At 48.3% G+C, this 25,863-nt stretch overlaps 2 protein-coding genes and 1 long non-coding RNA gene across 6 annotated transcripts; 2 read left to right on the forward strand and 1 right to left on the reverse strand.

Annotated features, from left to right (window-relative positions):
* Positions 1–1,474: 1,474 nt before the first annotated feature.
* Positions 1,475–18,745, reverse strand: WDR45B (WD repeat domain 45B). Of its 4 annotated transcripts, none has more exons than XM_064395710.1 (10): positions 18,606–18,745; positions 11,070–11,144; positions 9,247–9,348; positions 8,590–8,677; positions 7,985–8,079; positions 6,470–6,660; positions 4,639–4,724; positions 3,845–3,946; positions 3,207–3,328; positions 1,475–2,922 (listed from the first exon to the last, which is right to left on the reverse strand). In XM_064395710.1, the coding sequence occupies exons 2-10, from the start codon at positions 11,125–11,127 to the stop codon at positions 2,816–2,818; spliced, it is 951 nt and encodes a 316-aa protein (XP_064251780.1). In that variant the 5' UTR covers positions 11,128–11,144; positions 18,606–18,745; the 3' UTR covers positions 1,475–2,815. The 4 variants fall into 4 exon arrangements, with proteins under 4 accessions (XP_064251780.1, XP_064251777.1, XP_064251781.1 ...); XM_064395707.1 differs by lacking the exon at positions 18,606–18,745 and adding an exon at positions 15,520–15,818; XM_064395711.1 differs by lacking the exon at positions 18,606–18,745 and adding an exon at positions 14,889–15,017.
* On the forward strand, positions 6,579–9,696 carry LOC135284303 (uncharacterized). Its single transcript, XR_010349730.1, has 2 exons — positions 6,579–6,719; positions 6,883–9,696. It is a non-coding gene; the product is annotated as an uncharacterized LOC135284303 (long non-coding RNA).
* Positions 18,092–25,374, forward strand: FN3K (fructosamine 3 kinase). The gene is made up of 6 exons (XM_064395712.1): positions 18,092–18,843; positions 19,807–19,958; positions 20,740–20,831; positions 21,646–21,728; positions 22,504–22,626; positions 23,352–25,374. Exons 1-6 carry the CDS (start codon positions 18,697–18,699, stop codon positions 23,688–23,690), a joined length of 936 nt encoding a protein of 311 aa, XP_064251782.1. The 5' UTR covers positions 18,092–18,696; the 3' UTR covers positions 23,691–25,374.
* The last annotated feature ends 489 nt before the right edge of the window (positions 25,375–25,863 follow it).

Here is a 25,863-nt window from a genome sequence, read left to right on the forward strand (position 1 = left end):
CAGGGTTGTGGTGTTTGGAGCTGAATGGGCAGAGCCTTTCCCTGAACAGAAAGCACAGTCTGGATGGTCTGAATAAACCCAGTCCTTGGGGAAGGAGAAAACAGCTCACCATGGAGGCAGTGGTGTAATTGTTGCTCTGCCCCAGGGCCAGGCAGAGCAGTGTGACCCAGCCCCAGCCTGGTGGCATTCTGTGGCTGCTGTGTCCAGCACAGCCCTTCTGCCCCGTGTCTGTAAGAACTGGTCGTGTCTCACATCTCCAACTGCACTGATTAATCTTGTATTTTCTCCTTTATTGTGACTACCTAAAGGCTCTGAAAGCAATCCTCGTGTTCCACAGTTCCTGCTGGCAGATCCCTGGAACTACTGCAGAACTGAGTGCACTGACTCATTCATTTTCCTGTCAGGATTCTGAACTGTGACACAGGTACTGTGGAGAGAGATGGCAAAATGGGGAGAGAAGGCGTTGAGTTAGTTTTTAATGCAAAAGGAACTGCTCATCCCTGTACTTCAGGAGCAGGTGCTGGTGCCAATCCTTTGCGTTCCAGGAGCAGCCGTGGGTTACTCTGCTTCCCTGGGGGCTGGGGGTGATCCTGAGGCCGTGTGGCACCCCCAGTCCATCAGAGCCAGCTGCAGGGCCCACAGCCCCAAAGCACTGTTCCCAGAAGTGACTGACTGAGCACTGTTCCATGTGATTGTAAAGCTGTGCAAACCCTGCCTGCTTCACCCCCAGGAGCTGCAGCGAGCGAAGCGGTGACGCCCTGGCAGCAGCCTGGAGGCAGCAGCAGCTGGGAAGGCTCAGTCCTGTGCTGGATTTGATCCCTGGGAAACAGCAGCACCTACTCACATCCATCTGCAGGTAGCACAAGGCAGCTGAGGTGTACTGGGGCATGCCAGGGTTACTGCAGCACTGCTGCCTGCCTGCACAGGTGTGTTATTTTCATTCCTGCTGCCACGTTGGAGCAGAGGTTTAGGGAAAATTTGACATGTTTAGAAGAGTTTAAATCTTCCCCAGGAATGTGTTTGTGGTCTCTTGTCAGCTCTAGGATAAGGGGGACAGGAGGCCAGGGGGTACAGCAGCAGCTGAGGCTCAGCAGAGCTGTTGGGGCAGGAGTTTCCTGGTGCTGGGATCAGGAGCAGCTCCAGCTGCACAGGGAGAGGATTGACATGGCCCGTGGGGAGCCCTCTGCAGCACTTCCCCATCACATCCCTCTCCAGGAGAGGAGCCCCAGCTCCTTCTGCTGGTCCAGCCCAGAGCAGGGAATGGTGAGGTAAGTGCTGAACAGGAACTGGTTTGCACTGGGACGTTGGCCTTGTTTTGGGACAGACAGCAAGGTGCCTGTCCCAGGCAGTGGCTCATGTGCTCCTGTCCTTTCCTTGTGCAGCAGATTCAGCTCCTGTCCTTCACCAGCCACTATTGACTCACATGTTTATTCCCCCAGCCTGGAGCAATGGAAACCATGGCTGTGACCATCAGTGAATACAGCAAAGTTAGTCACTTTTATTTAAAAGAAATAACATATTACAAATAAGTGTGCAAAACAATTCCTGTGGTTAAATACGCATAAAAGCAACATGCAACCTTGACATCAACATGGTAAGTTAGTCCTTAGTAGGTTACATGACACTAAAAGGGACTTGTCAAAGTTAGAGTTTGCAACTGATGTCACAGAGTGTCAGGGCTGAAGCATCTGTGAAATTAGCTTTCAAAGAGCAAGACCTCCCTGCCCCAGTGTTTAGTGCCACAGATGCCAAATTTGGGGCTATCTCAGATTCTGGGTTAGGAGCTTGTGCCTTAGGTCAGCAGGAAATAGGGCAGCAATTTTTGGGGAACAGTGTACAGGTCAGTGGGTTCAGTCTAACCTACCTGTCCCTGGGCCAGCAGCAATAGTATGCGACAGCTCAAAGGGGAAAAAAAAAAAAAGACAAGTTTGCAAGTTTAAAGCCATTGCAGACATGGAACTTCCTGCCACCTTGTTCAGTTCTTGTGCTGGACAGGGCCATGGCCTCTCCAGCTCCCAGCTGCCGCAGTTTCACAGCTGTCACACCAGTACCAACTGCTGGATTATGGAAGGAATCAGCTCTACAGCTACAGGAGCCCTGGGTGCTTGCTGTGCTCACACAGGAGAGGGCAGCTGGGTCAGCCCTTGCCCAAAGGTGCCTCCAGCTGCTTCAGGGAGTCTGGCACCTGGGAAGAGCAATGCTGGTCCCTCACCTGAAGCAGCAGTGGCACACGACCACCACCACCCAGCCCTGAGCACCAGGTCAGAGCAGGACTGGATCTACAGGTGTCCCTTGCTCCGTACTTGTCACCTTCTCTGTTCCCTCAGCCGTGCCAGGGCAGGGAGGAGGCAGGACTCCTGCTGGAGAAAGCACGACCCAGTGTTCCCTGCTCCCAGCCATGCAGTGGAAGTAAAGCAATGCCTAAAATCTTCTGGTTTCACATCCCTTTTCCTAAAGCCAGCCGGAGGTGTGGACAGCCCCTGCAGAGCTTTCCCTGTGGCAGGCACTCTTGGAGCTGCAGTCATGTCACAGTTTAGACTAAAGAGAAACCCAATAGGCACAAGCTTGTCGAAAGCCACATCTTGAAAACTTGAGTTGGTGACAGTAACCCAAAGAGATTTTAATGATGAATACTTGCAGAAATGAGAACAAACATATGTAGTCCACTACTTCAGAGCTGCTTGTGATCATGTTGAGCCAGGCTTCTCCATGAGCTCTGCTGAACTTGTGGATCAGTGCTGGACACTCAGATACTGTCCCCAAGGCGCGGGGTGGCCGAGGCAGTGCTGTGAGCTGTGCACTCCCCTGCCCTCAGTCAGAGCTTGTCGTCCGTCATTTCTAGGAACTGAGCGTACACATCCCTTGAGCATTCCCCTTTTTGGTTGAATAAGAACTTGTAGTAGCTGCCATCTGCACATATTGCTGCAACACAAACAAGCAGGGTCAGGGGGCTGTGCCAGAGGTGCTTTCCTTTGCTCCAGTGCAAGCTGCCCTTCACTCACAGAGGTGTTCTGGAGTGACCCATGGGCCACCAGCCCTGTGCTGTGCCAGCCCTGTGCTGTGCCAGCCTCGTGCCTCCCTCGTGGGCAGTGGGAGCAGCCAGAGCTCTGGCATGACAGGGACACTCAGCCCTGTCTCTCCCTCCCTCCAAGCCAGCAGAAAGCCTGGTTCTCCAGCCAGAAGCTGGGGATGCCTCCATCACTCACCTATGACAGCATTTGGCTCTGTTCCAAAGGCACAAATGCACGGAGAGCCTGAGGGAACCTGGAATTTGGAAAAACTCCATTTGGAACTGAAGTATTTGGGGAGAAAGGTGGCAGAGGCCAAACTGAAAGAGAAAACAAAAAAAAAAGGCATTAACAGGTTGGTAAGGTGTTGACTAGGGTGGATTCAGAGCTGCTGGAGTGATTGAACAAGGTGCAGGTTTCACTTGACTTTTTACTGGCTTTTTTTTGAGTAAGAATCAGATAAGCTGAGTAATTTCTCTTTGTGGGAAGGGAGACACTACTACAGCTACCTTGCTGGCTTTAAGTGACTGCAAAAACTGCCAGAAAGATTGATTTTTAGTAGAACAAAGTGGCCACAACATATGTTCATTCTAAGGTCCACTAAAAGCTACACTGACCCTCTACTGAAATGCCACAGCCCCTCAAAGGACAGCAGGGACTTGGCAATTACCAGAGATTATTAAATCTGCAGCTTCACGCCAGCCCAGCAGATAAATTTTTCCACCTTTCAGCAGCGTAGAGATTTTGCTACTGAGTGACATGCCAGTGTTCTCAATGGAATTCAAAGCTCAAGGACCCCTCCCACCCCCAGGGCTTCAGAATGGCTCCATCCCTACCTTGACTGCTTGTTCCTTTTGGGGTCTTCTGCAGCAAAAATGTGGACTGTGCCGTGGTCACTGGAGACGCAGATGAGGGAAGCATCCTGGTTGAAGTTAATACTGCAGAGAACACAGAAGCTGCAGGATTTCTGCTGGGACAGAGCCACAGCCCTGGCACAGCCAGTTCTGCTGCTGCAGCTGTGCCAGCCTGGCAGGTGGGGTGGTAAGAGCTGCTCAGGAGGAGCAGGGGCTGCCCCAGCCAGGGCTGCCAGGGATGAACAGGGCCTGCAGGGCAGCCCTGCCATGGCCACCACTGGGGTGGTCACTGTGACACTGCTGGAAGGAAATGCACGAGCTGTGCCCTGAGGGGTGGGCAGAATGCCCAACTGCTACCCCACAGTGGGGCTCAGCACAGCAGTGGGAGTTTTTATGGGTGGGCAGAGGGTTTCCCTGCTCCTGGGACAGTCCCACCTGTGCCCTGGGTGCTCCCCTGCCCAGCAGGGTGTGGGGATAAAGCTCCCCTTGCCCCTGAGCTCACCCCAGTCCCCCTGAGCAGTGCTCCAGTGCAGCAGGGCACCCCTGGGTGTCAGGGGGAAGTTCAGCATCCCCAGTTCCCACCCGGGCTGAGCAGAGTCAGCCTGGCACCAGCCACAGCTCTGTCCCTGCTCCTGCAGGCTGTGCCAGGCTCCCAGCTCCTGCCTCTCCTCCAGCAGCGAGCCCAGAGGGAGGTGCAGAGGCAGCCAGGGGAGCACAGCCTCCCTGAGGGGCTCAGCACAGTCAGACCCACAGATGGCACAGGCAGCTGAACATACCAGTATATATTGGCTGCTTGTGATCCTCGACGTAGCTCCTGGATTAAATGCCCTGATGAAGTATCAAATATTCTTATGAGGGTCCCCTTGGAAAGGAATCAAGCATTGTATTAGGAAAGGCAGAAGACTGTCTTTACATCTGTGAATGCATCCTAAAATTTTGTCTGACCAGCATGGCCCTGCACCCACTACAGAGGTTTTCTTGGTAAATTTGCAGACCTCTCTTAAATGTTGGGGAAGAACACCAGTTTCCCCACACAGCACCACCACAATGTTACAATGCTTTAGTACAATCTTGTCACTTAGTGACTCAGGAAGTCTCTTTTAGTTCAGTTCCAAGGCACTGCTGCATGCCTGGCCCTGATTTGCAGACACTGGCTGGTGTAGAGTGTGCCCAGGACCTGTCTGCCATGCTCCCCTCAGTACTGCTGCATTTCTCATTGCTGCTGTGCAATTCTGTCCCACTAATATAATCAGGCTGGTCTTGTCTTAAAACTGGTTCAGTTGACATAACTCAGAAGAATCAGTTACCACATGCTCATGATCTGTATTGATCCAAATCCGAGGCACCACCCAGCCAGGTGACAGAACACTGCACTGGGAAACTCCTTCAGCTGGAGCCAGAGGTGCAGAACAAGCCAGGGTGTCTCAAAGTGATCAAGAAATCAGTGCTGCTTTCCTCTGATCAACACTGGGTGTGCACTGGGCTGTGCATCACCACCTGCAGCTCCTGCTACACACCTGGTTAAGAGGCAGCCCTCCAGTCACACACCAGGAAAAAACCACCCAGCAGAGAAAGACTTGGTAAAAATAGCTTAGTTTTGATTTAAGAGACAGGCTTGAGATGTTTGCTGACTGTGCTCAGACTCCTAGTTCAGATGGAAAATAAAAGCTGCTTGAACTTTTTCTCTGTGCAAAACAAGGAATGTTTAATACAAATGCAGCAGATAATGGCTCTATTTAGCAATGGAGTTGGCAGCTTTTAGAACTCTGCTTAGAAGACATGAAATCATTAAGCTTAAGAGAGACTTGGGATACATTTTCTTTTTTTAAACTGTTTGAGTGACAGGCTGGGCAGTAGAACTATGTGAAACAGAGACTCCTTGGATTAATTTGGCTTGTCCTTAAGAAACTGATTTCAGCTGAGTGGAAGAAGGCAGCAAGAGCTGTGCTGCCTCAGGGAGATGGCTCCATCTGCCTGACATTCCCTGGGGAGACAAATGTCCTGGCAGCTCTGTGATGTTTGCCCTCTCTGCCAGCACAGGGGATCTGCACCCTGACTTTGTGTTCCTGTCACTGTCCTGTCTCTTCATCCCCATGGAACACGTGGCCCTTTCTGTGTGAGGGGACAGCCCATCCTGTCCTGCTCTGTAACAGGGGCTGAGCCAGAGCAGAGCCCACCAGCACAACTGAACTATTCACAAGTATTTCTTTAGCCAGTGGGTTTGGAGTGAATTTAAGCAGAAAATAATGAAGGTGAAGAATTCAAACAAGCTCCCCCCCCGCCCAGCACCGTGGTTTGGTTTGGTTTTTTTTTTTTTAAATCTTGAAGAACACATCAAAGAGATTAACTACTTGGGCCAAGCTGTGCTCAAATGTCACTGAGGCATCACTGCTACAGCCAGCTAAAACAAATCCTACCTCAGGCACAGCCCTTGGCTGTTTGGGCATCCCAGAGGAGCAGGGAAGATAAAGACTGAGAGTGCACAGTCCAGGGGCAGATTCTCCCTGCAGGTATTTCTCTGTCTTTCCTCCAAAGGATGTGACTTGCTATTTTATCTCACTACACTAGAACACACAGTAACTCAGAGGCAGGGGACATCATTCTTACTTTTTCTGATGCTGTTGCAATTCTTGTTCCCTGCAGGTTTAAAGCAATACAGCTCAAGACTCCTTCGTGAGCTGGGATGTCCACAGGAGGCTTCTCTGTGTTAGCCAGATCCACGATCTGCACGTGCCCAGTGTGTGTTCCAGGAAATGCAAGGAGAGAGTTATTACTATTTGGACAAAGGACACAGAGACCTGAAAGACAAAAAAAACCAAAATGGGATCATTTCCATAACCTCATCAACTTTTCCAATGTAAGTTTGTAAAATATAATTCTGAGTAAATCAGAATCTCATTTTAATGACTAGTGCCACTCCATTAATTGCTAGTCCCAAAACATCCCCTGTCCATGAGTGCAGAGCACAGTTAAGCAGAGGAGTGGCATAATTTTAACTTGCTCTCATCACTTTATTTCAGTGTGATCCAGCTGTGGTTATCCAGAATCTGGGTGGTTTTGCAGATCAGCCCAGTCAGTCCATTACATCAAAGCTATTTTAAGAAGAAGTTAAAAGGTCTCCTTAGCAGCTCAGAAAGGGTAAGAGTTTATCAAAGATGACATCTGAGCTTCTGCTCCATCCAACAGTAGTTCAAACACTATTATTGTGTTTGAACTTGGTACTTACAGCACTGGCACCTCTTTCTTTGTCATGTTTTGTGGCCCATTTAAGATAAATCACACCAATCCCAGGTGTTCTGTGGGTGCCAAGAGAATTCCTGAAACCTCAGCACAAGACAAAACCTCCTCCTCCTGCATCCCCTGCCTGTCAGTCCGTCAGGCTGCTGGAGCTGCATCCAGGCTGGGACTCCATGACAGCAATTCCATGTTTGCTGCAGGCAGGCATGGAAACCCTCAGAGATGGGGATTCCAATCCTGAATAATGTGGTGGAGAAAACCCCCCTGACCTCTGAGCTGATCCTCTCCACCAGCCAAGCCCTGCCTGCACCCCTTGTTCCACGTGCAGCACTGTGAGTGTTTGCTGCACCCTTGCTGGCACTCCTCCAGCCCCTGCCAGCCCTGCAGGGCCCTTCAGCAGCTCCTCTGCTCCTGCTGCCACCACTGAGAGAGCCCGAGCCCCTCCCCTGGGCCCAACAACAGCCACAGCCAGGCCTTGCTGTTTAAAAAGAACAGAATCACTTTGCTCATTGGGCTCTTTTTAACAGGAGAGGAGAGTTTGCTCAGCACCTCCAGCTCTATTAGGAAAGAGAAATGATGCACTTTACTGGAATTTGTGTTTATAATTAACCTTCTAGTAAAAATACAGGTTCTTTACAGAAGAAAGCATACAGCTCTTCAGAAATCACATCTATAACATGAGCGCAGGAAACAGCTTTTCTGGGCCAAGTATTTATAAATTCTAATAACCATTCTATAAACACAAAAGCATCTCCAAAGGACAGGACTGCAGTGCAGTAAGTGTTTAATGACTTCTAAAGGACTGACTGAGGCAGCTGAAGATAAATGGCACGTCAAGAACACAATAAACTTGCTTCCATTCCCCAGCCCACACATACAACTAACCTTTAGGGTTGTAGCAGGTTTCAAAGACGTGCAGCTGGTGGGGATTGTGTGTGAAGGTGAAAACTTTAATCATTGAATCCAAGACAACCACAATTCTGAAACAGACCAGAAGTTCCAGGGTGGATAAACCAGGGACACAAACACTCATTCAGACCTGCACAGACTTTGAGCTGATTTAACAGCCCATTCTCCCTGCCCTCCCCCACAAGGGACTCCCAGCCTTGCAGCAGCCAGGCAATGATAAGCCTGCAAAGCACTTTTATCCAGCCCCTCCACCCACGCATACACAGACTCCAGCTGTTCACAGCTGCTCCTGCTCCAGGGATCTGCTGGAATTTTCTGCACTCCCTCATACCTAGAAACCCAGCAGGAGCCACAGGAGAATATTTCCCTACATTAGGGGATCAGGAGGTCTTGTAGGCTTTTCACCAAGGCTTCACAGAGCAGTATACTTAAACTGTGGCCTGTTTACACCCAATCCCCTGGCCCTAAAAGCTTGTTTCACCTGCTGTGTTACAGCAGGATCTTTTTCTTTGTGCAAGCAGCTGGAAGTGAGCAGGAGCACAGAGCCAAGCTGGGTGTCTGGACCCCTCTGCTGCACCCACCTGTCTCTTCGCAGCTTCACTGCTTTGACTTCTGTGGAAAACTCTATCTCAATGACAGTCTTCTTCTTCAGGTCATCCCAGATCATGACTAGAACAGTGCAGACATTGCATTAGACCATCAGGGCATATTCAAAGATGCACAGCTCCTTTGCAGCTCCCCAGCAGTCTGATCAAGAGGTTCACCCAGTGGTTAACAGCTGCAGACAGGCACCCTGCTAGCCAGAAGGCACTGAGGCACTATGTATCAACCCCTCACTCACACTAGAACTTGTGAGGCAGGAGCTGGTCAACTACAACCACAAAAACTGACAAAAAAGACGTATCATTCTAAAGAAAAGCAGCTTTTTTTTTGTTTGCTCTGAGGGTTATGGAAGAACTAATGCAGCAGTTGAAAAGAGCAGTACATTTTCCTACAAAGCTTGCTGCTCCTTGCAGAGCTCTCTGTGAGAAGGTCAGCAGGCCTGGAGCAGTCCTGCAGGTACCAGCCTGTTAGCACTGCACCAGCAGTGATGCAACCCCCTGCACCACGGTGACTGAAACCTGCAGCAGCATCCCCTTCAGCCGACCTTCAGGACACCAGCTCAGGGCCTGCTGTGGGAGCTCTGGCAGGGTGACACAGGGCCAGGCAGGCTGTGCAGGCTCCCCCCTCCAGCTCACCTTTGTTGGGTGGGTACTTGGGCTTTTTTCCTCCGCCTACTAGTGCTAAATAGTTGCAACGAAACAACATTTCCACATGGCCGACACCACCTTCTAGAAACTCTGCAAGACAAGTATTTCATATGAAAGTGTCAGAACGGGTTAAATTGCTGTCTAATTTTTACCACTGTTACAAGAAAAGCTTGTGTTATCCAGCACATTTCTCAGGAAGCTGAGAAGAAGAGCACCTTCCTACCCTGGCTGCCCTTAAGAACCAGAGAATGTGGATTCCTTGAAAGTTCTTAATACTGGAGCAGTAAAGCCTTGGATTTCATACAAGCCCTTGTGGTTTCTTCAACAGCACTTCAGAGTGCTGTGTTTCCTTCCTGAACAGTTGTATTTGAACACTGCCCCTTTCTGCACCAGATCCTCCTCCTGACTCCATTAAAGCACTTAAAGCAGGACAGCACATTCTGCTAGGGAGAGGTGTTATCACTGTGACAAAAAGGTCCACAGTATTTACAAGGGACAACCTGAAACAATTTAAGAATGTGTAATGTGTTCTGAATTTATGTTAGAGCACTGAGTCATTGCTTGGATGGGAATTTCTTGGAACTCCTGGATGTACGACAGACAAGCTGGGGTTGCAACAAGGTTTGGTTTCATACTGGGTTACAGAAAAATCAAATGGACAAGCTCCAGCTGGGAGTGTCTTGGGCAGGTTTAAACCCACAGGAACAATGAACAGGATCTCTGTGTGCCTACACAGCCAGTTCAGTGAGAGCTCTCAGAATCCACAGGGAAAAGGCAATCTGACTCACAAGAAACTTTTCACCACAGGAGTCCTGCAAGCATCTCCATCCAGAGCTACTGGCAGGGAGAGTTTTCACAAGGAACTCCACAGGATTTCAGGCTAATCCTGACTCTTTGAGCACAATGTCACAAGTGACAGTCCCAAGGCATATTGCTTATGGAAGAATTTACTGTTAGGAGTACAAAATAGTTTGTCAGCTTTGGCCATGTGAACAGTGATTAAAATCCTGACAGTGGTAGCAAGTGAGAGTGTGCCTGAGTTTGTAGGAATTGTTAGTTTAAGCACATTTTTCCTCTTATTAAATCCCTTTTCTCACCACAGGCTGAAAGTGCTGGGAAACCTGTTTAGCAGCTCACTTCCTATATTTAGGATTAGAATGACATGGCTCAGTTTCAGTTTCCCATATTTTGACTCAGTTTTGTTTGCTTTCTGATTAAAAGCTCCACTGTTAACACAGCTCATCCACTGACTTCTGCTAAGACACAGGAGTAGCTTTACCACATTAAGATCCTCCCAAATTTTTGAAGCATGCATAGAAGGTAAGATTTAGAGCATTAGAGGTCTGACCTCCCAGTGCTCTTGCAGACAATACTCTTGAGTATGAGCAATGTTACACTGAGATCTCCAGGAAAAAGCCTGGAGTCTTACTGCCACACTGGATCATCCAGATCAGCACACATGAACAGAACAGCTTCTGATGGCTGCAGGGAGTGACTCCTGCTCATAAATACCCAGGAAATGCCTCTCCTACTCAGGCTACAACATTAGCAACAGCAAACACAACTCTGCCAGAAGCTGAGACAAATTCCTCATCAGCCAACTGTGCAAATTAACAGCAGGGAGACTTTTGACCGGGCAATGGCACGAGTGAGAGCTCCCTGTGGGAGCAGCTGGAGCTGCCTTTCCTGAGGCTTTATTCAAAGCCTTCCAGGGATGGAAGAGTGAAAGCTGAGCAAGAATCAGTTGGGAAAAAATGAGAAGGCTGAGCTTCCAACACAGAGCAGCATGGTGTAATAAGTAAGTGTTTTACCTTGTTTCTCTTTCTCTTTGAGTGGATCTGCATTATAAACTCGGAATCCATTTTCCATTCCACATGCAAAGCATCCTGTGGTAAAAAGCACATATATATACACATATATAGTAACTGCCAGATACACTCAAGAAGGAAGCAAGAGCCAGAGGGTTAGGAAAGCATTGCTCAACAATTGCATGGTTACACTCCAGCTGAAGAGCACTCCCAGGCTCTGTTAGTGATGGCAAGTGGAAATCTTCCACAGAAGTTGTCCTCTATGCTGGCCTGGTGGAAATGTCCTGGTATTGGTTTTAGGCAGATAAGAAAACAATAGAAGGAAAGGAAACCATTTCCCAACCCACCTGGATCCTGTGCCATGCACCAGAGTGCAGGAAACCAGCATCTTAATGTTTATGGTCCAACAGTTATGAAATGAGCTCCCTCCTTTCTTAATAGATCCAAATTCACCTCACGATTGCAACTCTGCTGTGGATGTTTCCAGAGCACAGTGCTCATCAAACAGCTTCCCCAGCTGTGCCAACGAGAGCTGACTGCTGGACCATGCCAATGATTACATGCCAATAGCTGAAGTCTAGCCCAGGACATAAGCAGAAGCTAGATTAAAACTCTCTGAAAAATAACTGTAGTTACTTTTTCATACAGAAGTGTGCATGTGCTTCTGTAGGGGAATCCATTGAGCTGCCAGTCCCTTGTCCTGCTCCTTGCCCTGCTAACAGGTGAACACAGGCACTGGTACAAAGCCATGCCACTGTGAAGTCAGAGCAGTGATAATCACCAAAAAGCTGCTGTCACTGGCAGCAGCCTGATGGCAGGTTGGCTGCTTACAATTTGTGTGGACTGTACCAAAAATCCAGTAAAAGATCTCTGGATCTGGTACTGGAATGTAAGTTCCAGTTACTCTAGTTATATTCTTATGTACTGCAATGATTTGAAGCCCTCAAATAAAAGCTGAGGAGCTCTGTCTAAACAGAACCCTTCCCCAAACTCGATACTCCAACAATCACAGGGCATGTGGGGGAAGAAAAGAAAACACAAAAACCTGTGCCCTTAACCCGAAAGAATCCCAGGTACAACTGCACCCTGTCCAAAAGTTCTTGTTTACAGAGATAAACACACACACAAAGTAGATAAAGTGAATGTATGAATTGTAGCAGGATTAGCAACCATACTGCAGTGGGGTTTGATATGAGCCCTGCTGACTCTCTCTCCTCCCCCCCAGCAGTGATTTGCTCTGGCAGCTGGGTGTGTGAGTGTGAGCTTACACAGCACTGGGACAGCCAGGGAGCAAATGCAATGGAACCTTCCCCTCTGCATAAAGCATTCTGTACAGGACAGAACTGATCTGTTCCTCACAGCTGATCCATAGCATTATTTTCCAGCAACAGTTTTCTACTCCCATACTGTATTTCCAGGGAAGCCAAAGGGCAGGGATGCTGAAGCAGTTCCCAGTAAGAAAGTGCTGCAAGGTTTGAGTTGCGCTGATCCCAGAAGCTCCTAACAACCCAAATGCAGCATTCCTGATGCAATCAAACACACACTTTACACTTCCTGCAGCACCACTACAGCTTTCTGCAGGACCAACCTCATGAGTAAGACGTGGGCTGCTTTAATGCCTTGGGAATATCCACATTTTCAACTGAAGACACAGCAGAACGTGGGGATGTGAGTAACAGTGAAATTCCCCATGTGGCTGATCACTGCCCACAGAGATATGAAGCTCTCAGGCACGGCAACCCCTGAGTCAAACAAGAGAAGAAAACCCTAAGGAAGATTTCTGTTCCTGCTTCAGTTCCAGGTTACAGAACAGCTTTGAAGCTTGGTGATTCCCACCTGACTGATTTCTGCTCCACTGGAATCACAAATGTGATGGCTACAGCCATGTGAGAGCTGGAAGGGGCTGTCAGAGGAGGGAACACTTCCTTAGGTTCACTTCCTTCCACAAGAAGAGCACCTCTCTTTTCAAGAAGGGACAGATGAGCTGAAAAGCCACTGACAAAAGATAACTCAGATACTTTTTTAAAAAAATGTAATGATTACAGAGTTATTGCCCTGACCCATAGTTGTGCTTGTTCCTACAGTAAAAGTGCTTTTTGCCAGCAGTGCCAGTGAGACCAGGGTGAGTTTTGTTCCTCCAAATCTGTAGGAAAAGGAAGGGTTAAATGAAGGACCAGCCCAGAAGATGCCACAGGCTGAAGGGGAGAGAAACCTGCAGGCTCTGGGGTGTGAGGTCCCACAGTGGCAGCAGGGGAGCACAGGGAAGTGATGATGTCCAGCAGTTTCTGCCATGGTGGTTTTTATCTTGGCACCATAAATGCTGTGTAAAGCCAAGAGCACAGGACCCTACCAACACTGTGGGGTCCCACAAAGCATTCCAGCCCACTGGAGAAGAGTAAACACTAAAGTGCTTCCACACCAAAACAAACCCACAGCTCAGTTTTCAAAGTAGCTTTAGGCTGCAACAGTGACAAAAGAGAAATCTGTCAGCAATTTACAGGTATGGCCACTTATTATGATGTTTTGTCTCTTCATTTGAGAAGCACTTTAGTGTCCTTCTCAAAGCATTGGGAAAGGATCTGAAATCAGGAGCTCGCAGTCTCCAAATTAAGAAGATAAAATCAGAATATTCTGACTCCAAACAACTGACAACTTCCATTTCCTTGTGTTACATTGTTTCTTTGTTTTTAATTTAAAGCCTAAAAGTAGCAAAGGCGCCAGATAGAAAACCAGCATCACTCAAGTGAGAGCAAGGGAGGCCCATGGCAGAACAAGCACAGCTGCTGCATCACTTGCCAGTCAGGGAGACTCAGCCCCAGAGACACTTCTTGGATGGTTCCTCCTGTTCTCCCACCCTTGTGGGACTGGCCAGTCTTAAATTCCTGAGGAATCAGGTTATTGTGGCAGTTGGTGCAGACACCCACACCTGTGAGCCCCAGCACTGCAGTGACTCACGTTCTATTCCGGCAGAAGCAGGAAGGAAGCAGGAGCTCTCCCTCCCTCTGCTCTCCTCCAGGTGCCCAAACATCAGCTGCCCTTCAGCACTTACAGGAGCCCTAAACTCATAAAGGTCACTGAGTTACCACAGTGCAGAGTCATCGTTCCTGACAGCAGCTGCCAAACAAAAGCCAATTGTGCTTTTTCTTCATGGTTTTTGTCATCACTCAGCTGCCTGGCCAGGTGAGGTGGGATGGGACATGGATACTGCCAGCTCACAGATTGCCAAGACAAATTCCTTCAGGTGCTTTGGATGGGATATTCCAAAAAGGGGGATGGGGATGTCTTGCATTTATTGCTATGGAATTAAAGAAGCCTTTGTAACAAACAAATTTTACACTAAAATGATGATCTAAAGGCATTTTGCAGTAAAAGAGAAACTTTTCTTCTTACACAGCTCCACAGGCCAAGCACCAAATATCACTGCCCCATTACAGACCCTGCAGATCTGAAATTACCTCATGCTCAAAAATCTTTTTCCATCTCTGTTGGAGAGGCAAGATGAAAATAAGAGCTGCTGAGAAACAAACTATTCTATTCTTTTCACATCTATGGGATAGGAGGAAGAGAGCTGCCAAGATGCTCTCACCTCATTAGCTGCTTCATGAGCTATTGCCAAGATGTCATCAAAGACGTTTGACTAAAATCAACAGAATAATTCATGTTTACACACGACTTCAACAGCGTCAGCAACAGGTACATGAGCTGCAGCCTACAACGACAGAGGCTGCAACAGTGTCTTAAGCAAGAATATGATTTGTTAAGGCAAAAGGATGTTACAAAATGATGAGCTTCTACTCCTTATTCCACAAAAACGACACTTACTCATAAGACTGGTGCTATTTTTGTCTCGCCAAAGCAGGAGGAGGAACAGGCACCCTGTTTCTGGAGCAGGCCTTCCCCTCGAACAAAGGGGAAAGATAAGCCAAGGATGCACAGGGGCTCTTGTACCAGTGCTTGCCTGCCAGTGCGATTAGCAGAGTTAACCACAGTTTTTCAAACACAGACCAGGTAAAAAGAAAGCAAAAAGCAGTTACACCACTCATTTGAACGCGGGGTAGTCAGACTGAGACAGGGCTGAGCAGCTCCCAGAGAAGCCCCTGCAGCACAGGCTGCGAGCAGCCGCGCACGGCGAGCAGCCAAGCGCAGCAAGCCCCAGCAAGCCCGCTCCTGGGGCCGGGCTGTTCCTTGTCCCCTCACCCACTGCACTCTCCCAAGCGCTGGGCGCAGACCCGGCCGCACAGCGCTGAACAAGGGGAGAACCGCGAACCCGCGCCCTGCCGGCTCCGCGCACAGCGGCACCGCCGCGCTCGGGCATCCCCGGGGCAGCGGCAGCCCCGGGCACAGGCGGGACCGCAGGGAGGGCTCGGGAGCCGCGGCAGCCCCCGGCCCGGCCCGGCCCGGCTCCGCAGGCCGCCCCTCCGCCGCACCACCCGGGCCCGGCCCGCAGCCTCACCGTGGTCCTGGTTGAAGCCGGCGTAGAGCAGCCCGTTGCCGTGCGGGTTGGCCGGGAGCAGGTTCATGGCTCCGGCTCGGCCCCTTCGCCCCCGCCCCTCACACCATGGCGGCGCCCGCCCGCCTCAGCCCCGCCGCGGGAGCCCGAACCGAGCCGGGCCGAGTTAAACCCGGCCGAGCCGGGCCGAGCCGAGCCGGGCCGAGCCGAGCCGAACCCGCCCGAGCCGGGCCGAGCCGAGCCGAGTCCGGCCGAGTCCCGCCGGGCCCAGGCGGCCGCTGCTTCCGGCCCCGCCAGGCACCGCTGCCGAGCGCAGAGCCCAGCCACCGCCGGCAGGAGCGCCGAGTAGTCGAGCGCCGCGGGAATGGCGGCGGGAGTGCCGGGAATAAACCGGGACCGACCGGGACTGACCGGGACTGACCGCCGGGCCGGAGGGGAGGACGGGTGGCCCAGGCCCCTCCCAGCTCCAAAGGAGTGTTTGGTAAAAGCTTTCACGTCAAACTAGTGAAAACACGGCAGTTGCGGTTGGAACGCGCTAAAATTGGGATTCCCTGACTTGACAAAACCCAAACCAAACCGACCCTCAAACCCTACAACCAGCATCACAAATACGCCTTGAAAAGTGGAAATTCTCGGGAGCCAAGGCCCTGGACTTAAAGAGTAATTTTACTTGGAGCAGGAGGATGGACCGGCAGGCTGGTGCGGCCCCTTCCACGCCGGATTGTTCCACGAGTGCTGGGCGAGCTGGAGCCCAGGCTGTGCTCGCACCAAGCCCCGCCACTGCCCATCCCTGCTGCGCTCCGCTCCTGGCCCGCCTCGCTCTGTGCCTTGTCCCGGGTTTGTGAGCACTCTGCTGGGAGGTGACCGCAGCTTCTCGGTGCAGCCCGGAGCCCTGCACAGAGCATCTGCTTTAGTGTTCTTTGGGTGTAAAATGGAATAATCACATGGCATCTTCATGAGATTTTGTTTCCTCGGGCAGCCCAGAGACTGAGTAATGTGAAATGAACTCTTTGCTTGATTTAAAGCTTCTGCCCGACCAGGGCCCCAGGCTTTCTTTAATCCGTGTGGGATTGCTGCAGGCGTTTCCAGGAGCCCCGAGTGCTGCTCCAGCCTGTCCTTGCCTTGTGTTTATCGTGGCTGGCAGGAGCAGAGACTCTGGCCTTGGGGACTGACACGCTCCCTCCAGCCAGGCATTCCTGCTGCACATCACAGAGAGGGCTCAGGCTGCTCGGTGTAATTAGGCAGCAATGAACCAACACAGCCATGTGCATGGCACAGAACCGCTCCTGCTGCACCCGCACTGGGCGGGCATACATTAAACTCTGGGTGTCCCCGATGCAGGTTTAACCCCGATGCGGAGCTGCCGGCAATTTCAGCACCCCGAAGCTCCATCCCAGCGTCTCCCGGAGCTCAGCCCGGCGGGCAGAGCCTGCTCGGACCCGGGACAGAGCCCACAGGAATTCTTCCACCGCGCGGGGGTTGCGGGTTGGGCTTTCCCTGAGAGCAGACTGCTCTGGTGGCACTTTTGTTCAAGCTGATGCACTGATTGCTCCAGGTCCGGCACTACCCTGGCACTTTCCTGGCCGGAATTTTTACAGTCACAGTGCTGATCCAGGAGGAACATCACAGACCCTTGGTGGTATCTCACAGCAGTGGGGACGCTGAGAGGAAACTGGGATGAAGCTGCACCAAAGGATTGTTATTACTGAGGAGGAGGAGTCACACAATCCCCTCACACATTAAAGACTTAGCTTGAGTTTTTCTTCCACCTTTCAGGTAACAATTTTGTAGACATTGTGTCAGAAGCCTTATATGACACTTAAAGGCTGAGTTCACATTCATGGTATCTAATTCATGTATATTGTTCTTCAAATTCTTCTAAAGGAAGATAAAGCCAACCCTCCTCAGTTAAAGAAACAATTTCTAAAGAATCTGAAGAAAGGATTTATTTTCCAGTAACATTAATTTTTTTTAATAGTGTTCTTCAAGTAATTTCTTTCACCACAGCGTCTGTGGCATTTGTCTCCTAGAACTTTCTCACAGAGTGGTATGAAATGAAATTTATTCTTACAGGAAACTATTTAACGTACAAATTAATTCCCCGAAGTATTAAAAAACAGTCCCTCATAACACCGGGAACGGCATCCCTCAGAGAAGGAACAGCCCCCATTCCGGCGGGAACAGCCGCCCCTCACACCGGGAGCACCTGTTCCCCTCACACCGGGAGCAGCGCCTCATAACACCGGGAGCAGACCGGGAACTGGCCCCTCACACCGGGAGCAGTCTCCCCTCACACCGGGAGCAGCTTTTCATCACTGCAGGAACAAGCTCCCCTCACACCGGGAGCAGTCTCCCCTCACACCGGGAGCAGCCCCCTCACAGCGGGAACAGCCGTTCATCGCTGCAGGAACCATTCCCTCACACCGGGAACACCCTCCCCTCACACCGGGAGCAGCCCCCTCACAGCGGGAACAGCCCTTCATCGCTGCAGGAAAAAGCTCCCCTCACACCGGGAGCAGCCCCGCGCCCTCACACCGGGCCCCGGCGGTGCCGCTCACCGGCGCTGTGCCCGCAGGTCCCGTCCCGCAGCCCGGCCGGGATCTCCCCGTCCCCACGGCACTGTCCGCACCGCAGGAATTTCCGCAGGGATCCCCGCCTGGCTCATCCTCCTCCCCGCACCCCACACTGCCGATTAGCGGATTTAATCACATCCCTTTGGGCTGAAGCTTTGGGTTTCACACCAAATGCCCCCGATGCAGCGCCTGTGGCCATTCCTGGGGCTGTCTTCAGCTTCCCTCTAGTGGATCGGCCTAAAACCGCTCTTCCACAGGCGATCCCGGAGCTTTAGAGCGGCTCCAAACTACAAATACCAGCAGCTCCAGCACCGCTGAGAGGCCCCAGGTCCCACCTCTCCTAGAATTAATCTCTCCGGTTTAGTGTAGCAAATATTTATAAATAATTTTATTTCTCATGTACAGCTATAAAAGCCCACAGCAAGCAAAGCATTCTGAAACATTCTCTCTGGCCGAGCTATTTTTTTAGCTGTGTTCTTTAAATTTTTTTTTTCTGTGGTGGGTGGCCCTTCCTACCTCATCGCAGAGTGACAGTGGCAGAAGGACCCAGACCTTTAATCCTGTTTCGCAGCACGTTTAGCAGAGGAGCGGCTGCAGCAGCCTGGGAATGACCATGGAGAAGATCCTGAAGGCAGAGCTGAACACCAACCTCCTGAAGGCGCTGGGGAGCTCTGGGGGAGGATGCATCAGCCAAGGCCAAACCTATGAGACAGACAGAGGACGGGTGTTTGTGAAAATCAACCACAAACCTCAGGTCAATGCCAGCAGATCTTATGATTGCATAGAGATAGCTTTTTATTTTAAAAGCAGCTGGTCGTTAATAATATATAATTGTTTCAGTTCTGAGTTTTCTTTTTAAAGCTGTGTGTATTTTATATCCAGAATTAATGTAGCAGGTTTGGTTAGTGTGAAATGCAGTGTAATGCAATGTGATAACCCTCAACAGCAGGAGTGAGCTGTAATTGCTGTAAAAAAGGAGGCCAAGCACAAAGCTGTTACTGTGGTACTTGGAGTTTGGAAAAGCCCAGAGCTGACTTTGCATTCACTGCATTCCTTTTCATGTTCCAGTTGGGAGGATTGATAATGGGAGGGCACAAACAGGGGCCAGTGCTGAAACTCACTATTATCTTTAAAGCTACAGAAATTTCAACTATCCCCATTGCTTTTGGCATTTCTAAAAGTAAAACTCTTGCAGCTTCTCAAGCCAAACTCTTGACTTCTCTACTACTAAATGAATACTCAATTGCTTTTTCTAACACCACAGTGCATCAGAAATTTGCTTTATCCATATCAAAATCATCCTAAACTGCTGTGAAAAACAGCACCTTTGCTTCAAAAATGCAGAGCACATGCTGAGTATTTGCACTGTTCTCTCCATCCAGTGGCCTTTGGGGAAAGAAAAACCAATTTAAGGGCTCTGTTACCTCATTTAGCAGTGGCCACATTATCCTCAGAGATGCTGTTGCATGCAGGTAGTTTGGGGTCTTCATAAGCAGCTGGAAATCAGGGTGAAATGTGACATATCCTACAACCCTGGAATGAATTTAGGAAAAAAAACCCAAACAGTTAGGGTTAGGGCCCTTTAGTCTTCCTGTGTGGACTGAAGTCTTGCTGCAGCTCTCTCCTTTTATCAAGAGGAATGAACTCCTTGCCACTTTGTCAAAACTACTTGGAGACATCCATCGTTTAGCCCAAGGATATTCTTATTCTTTGACAGGCTAGAAAAATGTTTGAAGGGGAAATGGCAAGTTTGGAAGCCATTCAGAAAACCAATATTGTGAGAGTGCCTCAGCCCATCAAAGTGATTGACCTGCCTGGAGGAGGAGCCATGTTTGCCATGGAGTACCTGAAGATGAAGCACCTCAACAAGTATGTCCATGCACCTCTTTTTACTGTGTTTTGGGACACATTTTTTAAAATGTTTTACAGTCAGCCAGGAAACTTCTTGAGCAGAGTTGCTTTATTCTCTCAGAAACAGACCTCTCTGTTGAAATCAGTGTTTATCTGTGTACATATTAAAAAAATATATTTGTGTGTGAATGTATCTGTGTGTGTGTGTACACACTCCTTGTCCATATTTTGCTTTTCCTGCACTAGAAATGGCTGTCACTGCTCATTTGTGTGCTGCTCCACGTGTGCTGAGATGCTGCTGCACTGAATTTAATCACAGCTGAGTTTGTCTCACCCTTCTCTCGTGAGATTTTTCACTGGAGTTTCTTTTCCCAGCCCAACAGGTTTCTTTAACCTTACAGGCTGCTTTGGTCTTTGAAACCTCTGTTGTCTCTGTAGAATCTTCCAGTATGATTTAAGCCGTGATTAAGTTAGGATTGTATGAATCTGCATTTCATCTGCCAGCCAACCTGAACATGGAATCCAGGAGTCGTGTATGGCTGATAAGGAGGAGCACACCATCCTCCTGCCCTTTCTGTTTATACTGCCTTGTGTTCTCTTTACCTTCCTTGCAAGAGCATTACTGTATTTGTAGTATTATCTCTGTCTTCAGAGCTGTTATCAAGTCATTTGCTTGTGAAATTGATTCAGGTTGTATGTTTGCCAAAAATAGCCTTGGTCGTATTTAATGGAGGGGTTTTCTTCTGTATAATATTTGTTCAATTATTTCAATTTCATTTTGGTTTGTTTGATCCTACAGATACTCTTCAAAGCTGGGAGAGCAGATAGCAGAGCTTCATCTTCATAACCAGAAACTTGGAGAGAAGCTGAGAACTGAGGGAAGCACAATTGGTAAAGCATTGATGTGATGTACTAAACCAAAAAGGAAACTACTCCTTTGGCTGTGGTGCAGCATTGCTTTCAACTTTCCTGAGTCAAACTGACAATTTGGACTCTGCTTCACTGTCATGTGCTCTCTTAAAATGTTCTTGAGCTTACAGAAATCTATTTTTTCTTGCTGTTGGTTTAGATAATTAACTGATTACAGAATATTGTCCCTTGGTAAATGCAGAAATAAGCTCCCCTTTAAAGATGCTTGGGATTACATTTTTGAACTCTAATAAGTAGCAAAATATTCCAAAATTACTGCTCCTCAAAATGAATTAAAGCATAAATGAAAAGAAATCAGCTATATAAAGAATGAATTTTTGGTTTGGTACTGTTAAAATTTGAAGTGCCAGTCTGTATCTGTATTGTTCCCATGACTTCAGAGTGGACTGGGTCTGACTCTTAGGGGTAGACAAATTATAATCCATTATTTTTGAGTGAAGACCAAATTACTGGCAGGTCCCAAATAATCTGTCAATCAAACCCAAGCTACATTTAATGACAACATGTCCAAGAAGAGCAGATTGTGACTCTGTATTTGTGCTCCTTTCCTGAATGTCCAACTCCTTCATCCAAAGCAAACTCACTGACCATGGCTGACTATGCCTCCATTTCCATCTTCAAGTCCAAAAGATTGCTTTCCAGCTTTAGAAAGGGTTGTTGCCATGAAATAAGTGTAACTTATTGCTCAAAGTTATTTTTCCTGCCTTAAGTTCTGTGTTTGCAAACTTCACCATGTAAAGATCCCAAATCCCCTAATATTTCTTTTGTTCTGTAGGAAAAGGAGCTGGTCACTCCGAGGCCCAGTTTGTGGATAAGTTTGGATTCCACACAGCCACTTGCTGTGGTTATATCCCACAGGTATGGTTCTGTTCCACGGCTGTGAGAGCCAACAGGCACTGCCAGGTCTGTAAACTCCTCACACCTGAGCTTGCTCCATTTGGCTGCAGCTTTCTGACCACAGCTTTGCTTTCCCTGTTCCATCTTTGTTCCCTGGTGGCCAGCAGGCATGGTGGGTTCAGTGAGAATTTGGAGTGAAGTGGTGGTTCTTTAGCTTGGTGATATTTTAAAAAATCAGTGTCCCTTCACATACCATATCTGGGTTTTTATTAACCCCTACTATATGGATATTGATGAACCTCATCATATAATGTCTCATGAGACATTGGAAAGGGCTCTTGGAGATAATTCCACTATTTTCTGGCTCTGCATATGTCAGGATTTCATTCTACAACAACTGAATGAACCTTCAGTATCTCAAACTCTTTGCTAAGTACAACTTTTCACCAAATTAGAAATGTGTTACCCAGTGAAAATGAATGAATACTTCTGCATTTCCAGAAAGATTTGAAACAGGACATTGAACACTGAAATGATCTCACTAGAGAGAGATACATTTAAAAAATGGGAATGAATGAGAATAGCCAGAATCTCAGTTTATATTAAAGAGAGCCCCACCAAGGTGTGGTGGGGAGCAGCACTTCCAAAACAAAACATCTGATGTTGCTGTGCACTGGTCACACTGACATTGTCCAGGCCATTGTGTCAGCACTGAATGTTTTAACTGGATCTCTCTTGTTAACACTGAATGAATGTGTTGAAATTGTGTGTGACAAACCTGTGCTGTATTTCCCAGGAGAATGAGTGGCAGAGTGACTGGCCATCCTTCTTCATCCGTCACCGGCTCCAGGCTCAGCTGGATTTGATTGAGAAAGATTATGGAGACAGAGAAGCCAGAGAACTCTGGTCACAGCTGAAAGTATGAACCATGTTTTAAATCTGTTTTCTAGAATTTCAGAAATTGTGTATCAGTGGGACTGTAAACGTGTTTTATAAGGGATTTACACAGCTTGGAGTGAAGAGCAGGGTCTGGATGAGCTTCACAGTGGGTCCAGCAACACTGTCAGCTGAACAGAGTTCCTGATAGTGGGAAAAAAACCCTGCAATTCAGCATTAACATTTATTTCTGAGAATACAGCTGGTAATAATAATAATGTGGTAAATCCTAAGAGCTTGGTGTTATGAAGTGGGTGAAATTCTGCTGCCTGGACAGATTTGTATTTTACCTGGCCCAGGCTGGGGCTGCTTCAGGCCATGTTCCATGCAGCACTCAGGGGACACCAGGGATGTTCCCCCTCTCTTCTGTTCATTGGTCCAGATGCTACTGCAGTCCTTTCTGCCATTGAAACTTTTTAGTTTAAATGAAATCATTTTATATTTCTCATGACAGCCAACAGTATTCATGTCTAGAAACAATACATCAGTACCAGGTGTTGATACTAGACTGTGAATTAAATGCTTTGCTGAGCTCTGTCGAGAACAATCCAGAACATTTATCACTGGCTTGCACTTGTTGCCATCAATGTCCATGAGGGCTGAACACAGGCAGCATTTGGCCACCTCAGGCTCTATCATGCTACAGCACTTTATTTTATTTTTTATTTTCTTCCAAATCTTGTTACATGTCTGTTTCTGCTTTTTCAGCCAAAGATTCCTGAAATGTTCTGTGATGTGGAGATTGTTCCTGCTCTCCTGCACGGGGACCTGTGGGCAGGGAATGTGGCTGAGGACGACGCCGGGCCGATTATATTTGACCCTGCCTGCTTCTATGGCCATTCAGAATTTGAGCTGGCCATTGCTGGAATGTTTGGGGGGTTCAGCAGCTCTTTTTTCTCTGCCTATCACAGTAAAATACCCAAAGCTCCAGGATTTGAGAAACGGAACAAGTTGTATCAGCTCTTTAATTACATCAACCACTGGAACCATTTTGGGACAGGGTACAGGGGCTCTACCCTAAACATGATGAGGAAACTTCTGAAGTAACCAGGTAATTTGAGAAATTCTGCCACAGTCCCCTAGGAATGAGCAGCCCCTGCTCATCCCAAGTACCACAAACTCAGAAGTGAGTAAAACACCTGATATGGGGGAGGTTTAATGCACTTTGAGCCTCACTAACTAAGAGCAGTCCTGTAATCTTTAACTTGGGCACTAGTTTCCCTGCACAATTCCTCCCTGCTGGAGGAAGGGGCTGCACTGCTTGCCAAGGCTCCACTGGCCTGGAGAGCAGCACAGCAGTCAGCCTGCCCTTGCTCTCTCACCTCAGCTGTTCCACAGCAGCATCTGCCCAGTCCTGCTGCTGCTCCAGCAGCACTTTGTTATGGAGAGCTGCAGCTGTGGGACAGTGCTGCTGGAAGCAACTTCTGGTGTCTGCCCTTGTTAGTTCTGGTTTTGTTTTCTGTCTGTTCCCAGCCCTTTGCCCATGAATATTTCCATGGTCTTCTGTTTCCCTTTCCTTTCCTTTTCCCTGTCAAATGTCCTAATCCAAAGTTTCAGTCAGATTCTGTGAATCTGAAAACATTCTCTGTTTAATTTAATGAGCAGACAAGGCCCTTTGGCTGCATTTGGCAAACAGATGTAATTAATAATATTTCTAATATTTATTTTAATTTAATGTAATTTACTCACATTCATTTTTCCCTTGCTGTAATAACTGAAATTCCAGAGGTATTTTCTAGAAGGATGTTTAGTTCCTTGATAATTAACTGTACATTCAGAAGTAGGTTATTACCACTCAAAGTTGATAATAGCATTTCATAATTTTCCTGTGATATTTCAGTGTGTTGTACTACAGTAGTAACATATTTAAATAACTTTATAAAAAGAAAGCAAAGTGTGGGAGGGAGGCTCTGTGGCTGGGTGAGAAGAAGCACCTGTGGCTGCTGGGTGGGTTGGTGCTTGATGTGTTTCCAATTTTAGAAAACAAGTGCAGTGGGCAAAGCTGGTCTGTTGTGCCACCGCTGGGTGATGGAAGGAACAGTGTCAAATCTGATGGATTTGTAGGGGGTTTTGTTGTTCCTTCTGCTTTATTTTTACAGAAAACACAGGCAGTGGGAATTTGGGGAGGAAAGTGTTCAGCAAAGATACTGGTGCACAATCTGAGCTAGAATACATTAGTGACTCTGGGGGGTTTTAATGGAAGTGGAAAGGAGAGCAAAAGTAAGTGCAGTCCCACAAACATGAATTAGAAGATTTGGGTAAGAGTGACCTGAGTATTCAGACTTCAGATGGTTGGCATGACTAATACTAAAATATTATATTCAAAATTGTTCAGATATATTTAGGCTTTTCTCAACTTTAAGTGGTTGTGCTATAAAGATTTAATTAAGTTTAAAATTTGATGTTGTAATTGGTTTAAAACAATGCACTTTGCTCTCTGTAAATATGATACAAATAGTGAAAAATTTCTGCTTCCTTTGAATCAGGGGAATCTGTCGTGGTTGGTTATAAAACTTAACAGAACTAAAGCAGTGGAAAAGAACTAAAACACTCTAAAAGTGGAACAGGAGAGTTTGGGATTGCAGCTGATGGCTGGAAGATGTAGGTCTGAGCAAAGAGCAAAGTGCAAATGCACTGGTGTTTGTGGATGTGAACAAACCAACCTGTGTCACACTGGGAACTGCTTGTGAACTCAAACTTCTCAAATAAAACACTTGCCCTGCAAACCTGCTGTTTGGTGTACATGTGGTTTGTGACTGTGGATTGATGGAATGAGTTTGAGCCTGAAAATAAAATATTTGGGTGTGGATGGAGCTGCTGGAGAGCAGGAAAGAGCAACTTACCTGTTGTGACATCCTCGAATTCCTTAGAATCAGTGGGGCTGCAGCTGCAGCTCTCAGGGCTCAGGTGTTGTTCCCAGAGCTGTGTGAGGTTTGGATGAAGGGTTGTGCTGTTACCGTGCAGTTCTGGTGTGGGTTGGTAGGGAATGGAGGTCATGGATAATGGCACCATCCAGCTGTCCCCCACACCTTCTGTGCTTGTCCCCATCCTGTCCTTTCCCCCTGGGGTCCCCCTGCCCAGGTCCCCATCCCTGTTCCCTTACCTGAGGGTCCCTCTGTCCATCCTCACCCAGAGCTTGGGTGCCCATGCCTGTGTCCCCATCCCTGTCCCCTCCCCAGGACCCATAGTTGATGTCCCCAGGGTGGATGTCGCCATCTCC

Source organism: Passer domesticus, chromosome 20, assembly GCF_036417665.1.
Source record: "Passer domesticus isolate bPasDom1 chromosome 20, bPasDom1.hap1, whole genome shotgun sequence".
Lineage (NCBI taxonomy): Eukaryota > Metazoa > Chordata > Aves > Passeriformes > Passeridae > Passer > Passer domesticus.

What these genes read in the sequence shown, in the direction of transcription:
- WDR45B (XM_064395707.1), bottom strand. Translation starts at nt 15,586, where the DNA reads ATGAACCTGCTCCCGGCCAACCCGCACGGCAACGGGCTGCTCTACGCC. An exon ending in TTGCAACAGCATCAGAAAAA is followed by an intron (nt 4,725 to 6,469) that starts GTAAGAATGATG and finishes TTCCTTTCCAAG; the next exon opens with GGGACCCTCATAAGAATATT. An exon ending in CAAGCAGCCAATATATACTG is followed by an intron (nt 3,947 to 4,638) that starts GTATGTTCAGCT and finishes TGTTCTCTGCAG; the next exon opens with TATTAACTTCAACCAGGATG.
- FN3K (XM_064395712.1), top strand. Translation starts at nt 18,697, where the DNA reads ATGACCATGGAGAAGATCCTGAAGGCAGAGCTGAACACCAACCTCCTG. An exon ending in GCTGTGGTTATATCCCACAG is followed by an intron (nt 21,729 to 22,503) that starts GTATGGTTCTGT and finishes TGTATTTCCCAG; the next exon opens with GAGAATGAGTGGCAGAGTGA. An exon ending in AACTCTGGTCACAGCTGAAA is followed by an intron (nt 22,627 to 23,351) that starts GTATGAACCATG and finishes CTGCTTTTTCAG; the next exon opens with CCAAAGATTCCTGAAATGTT.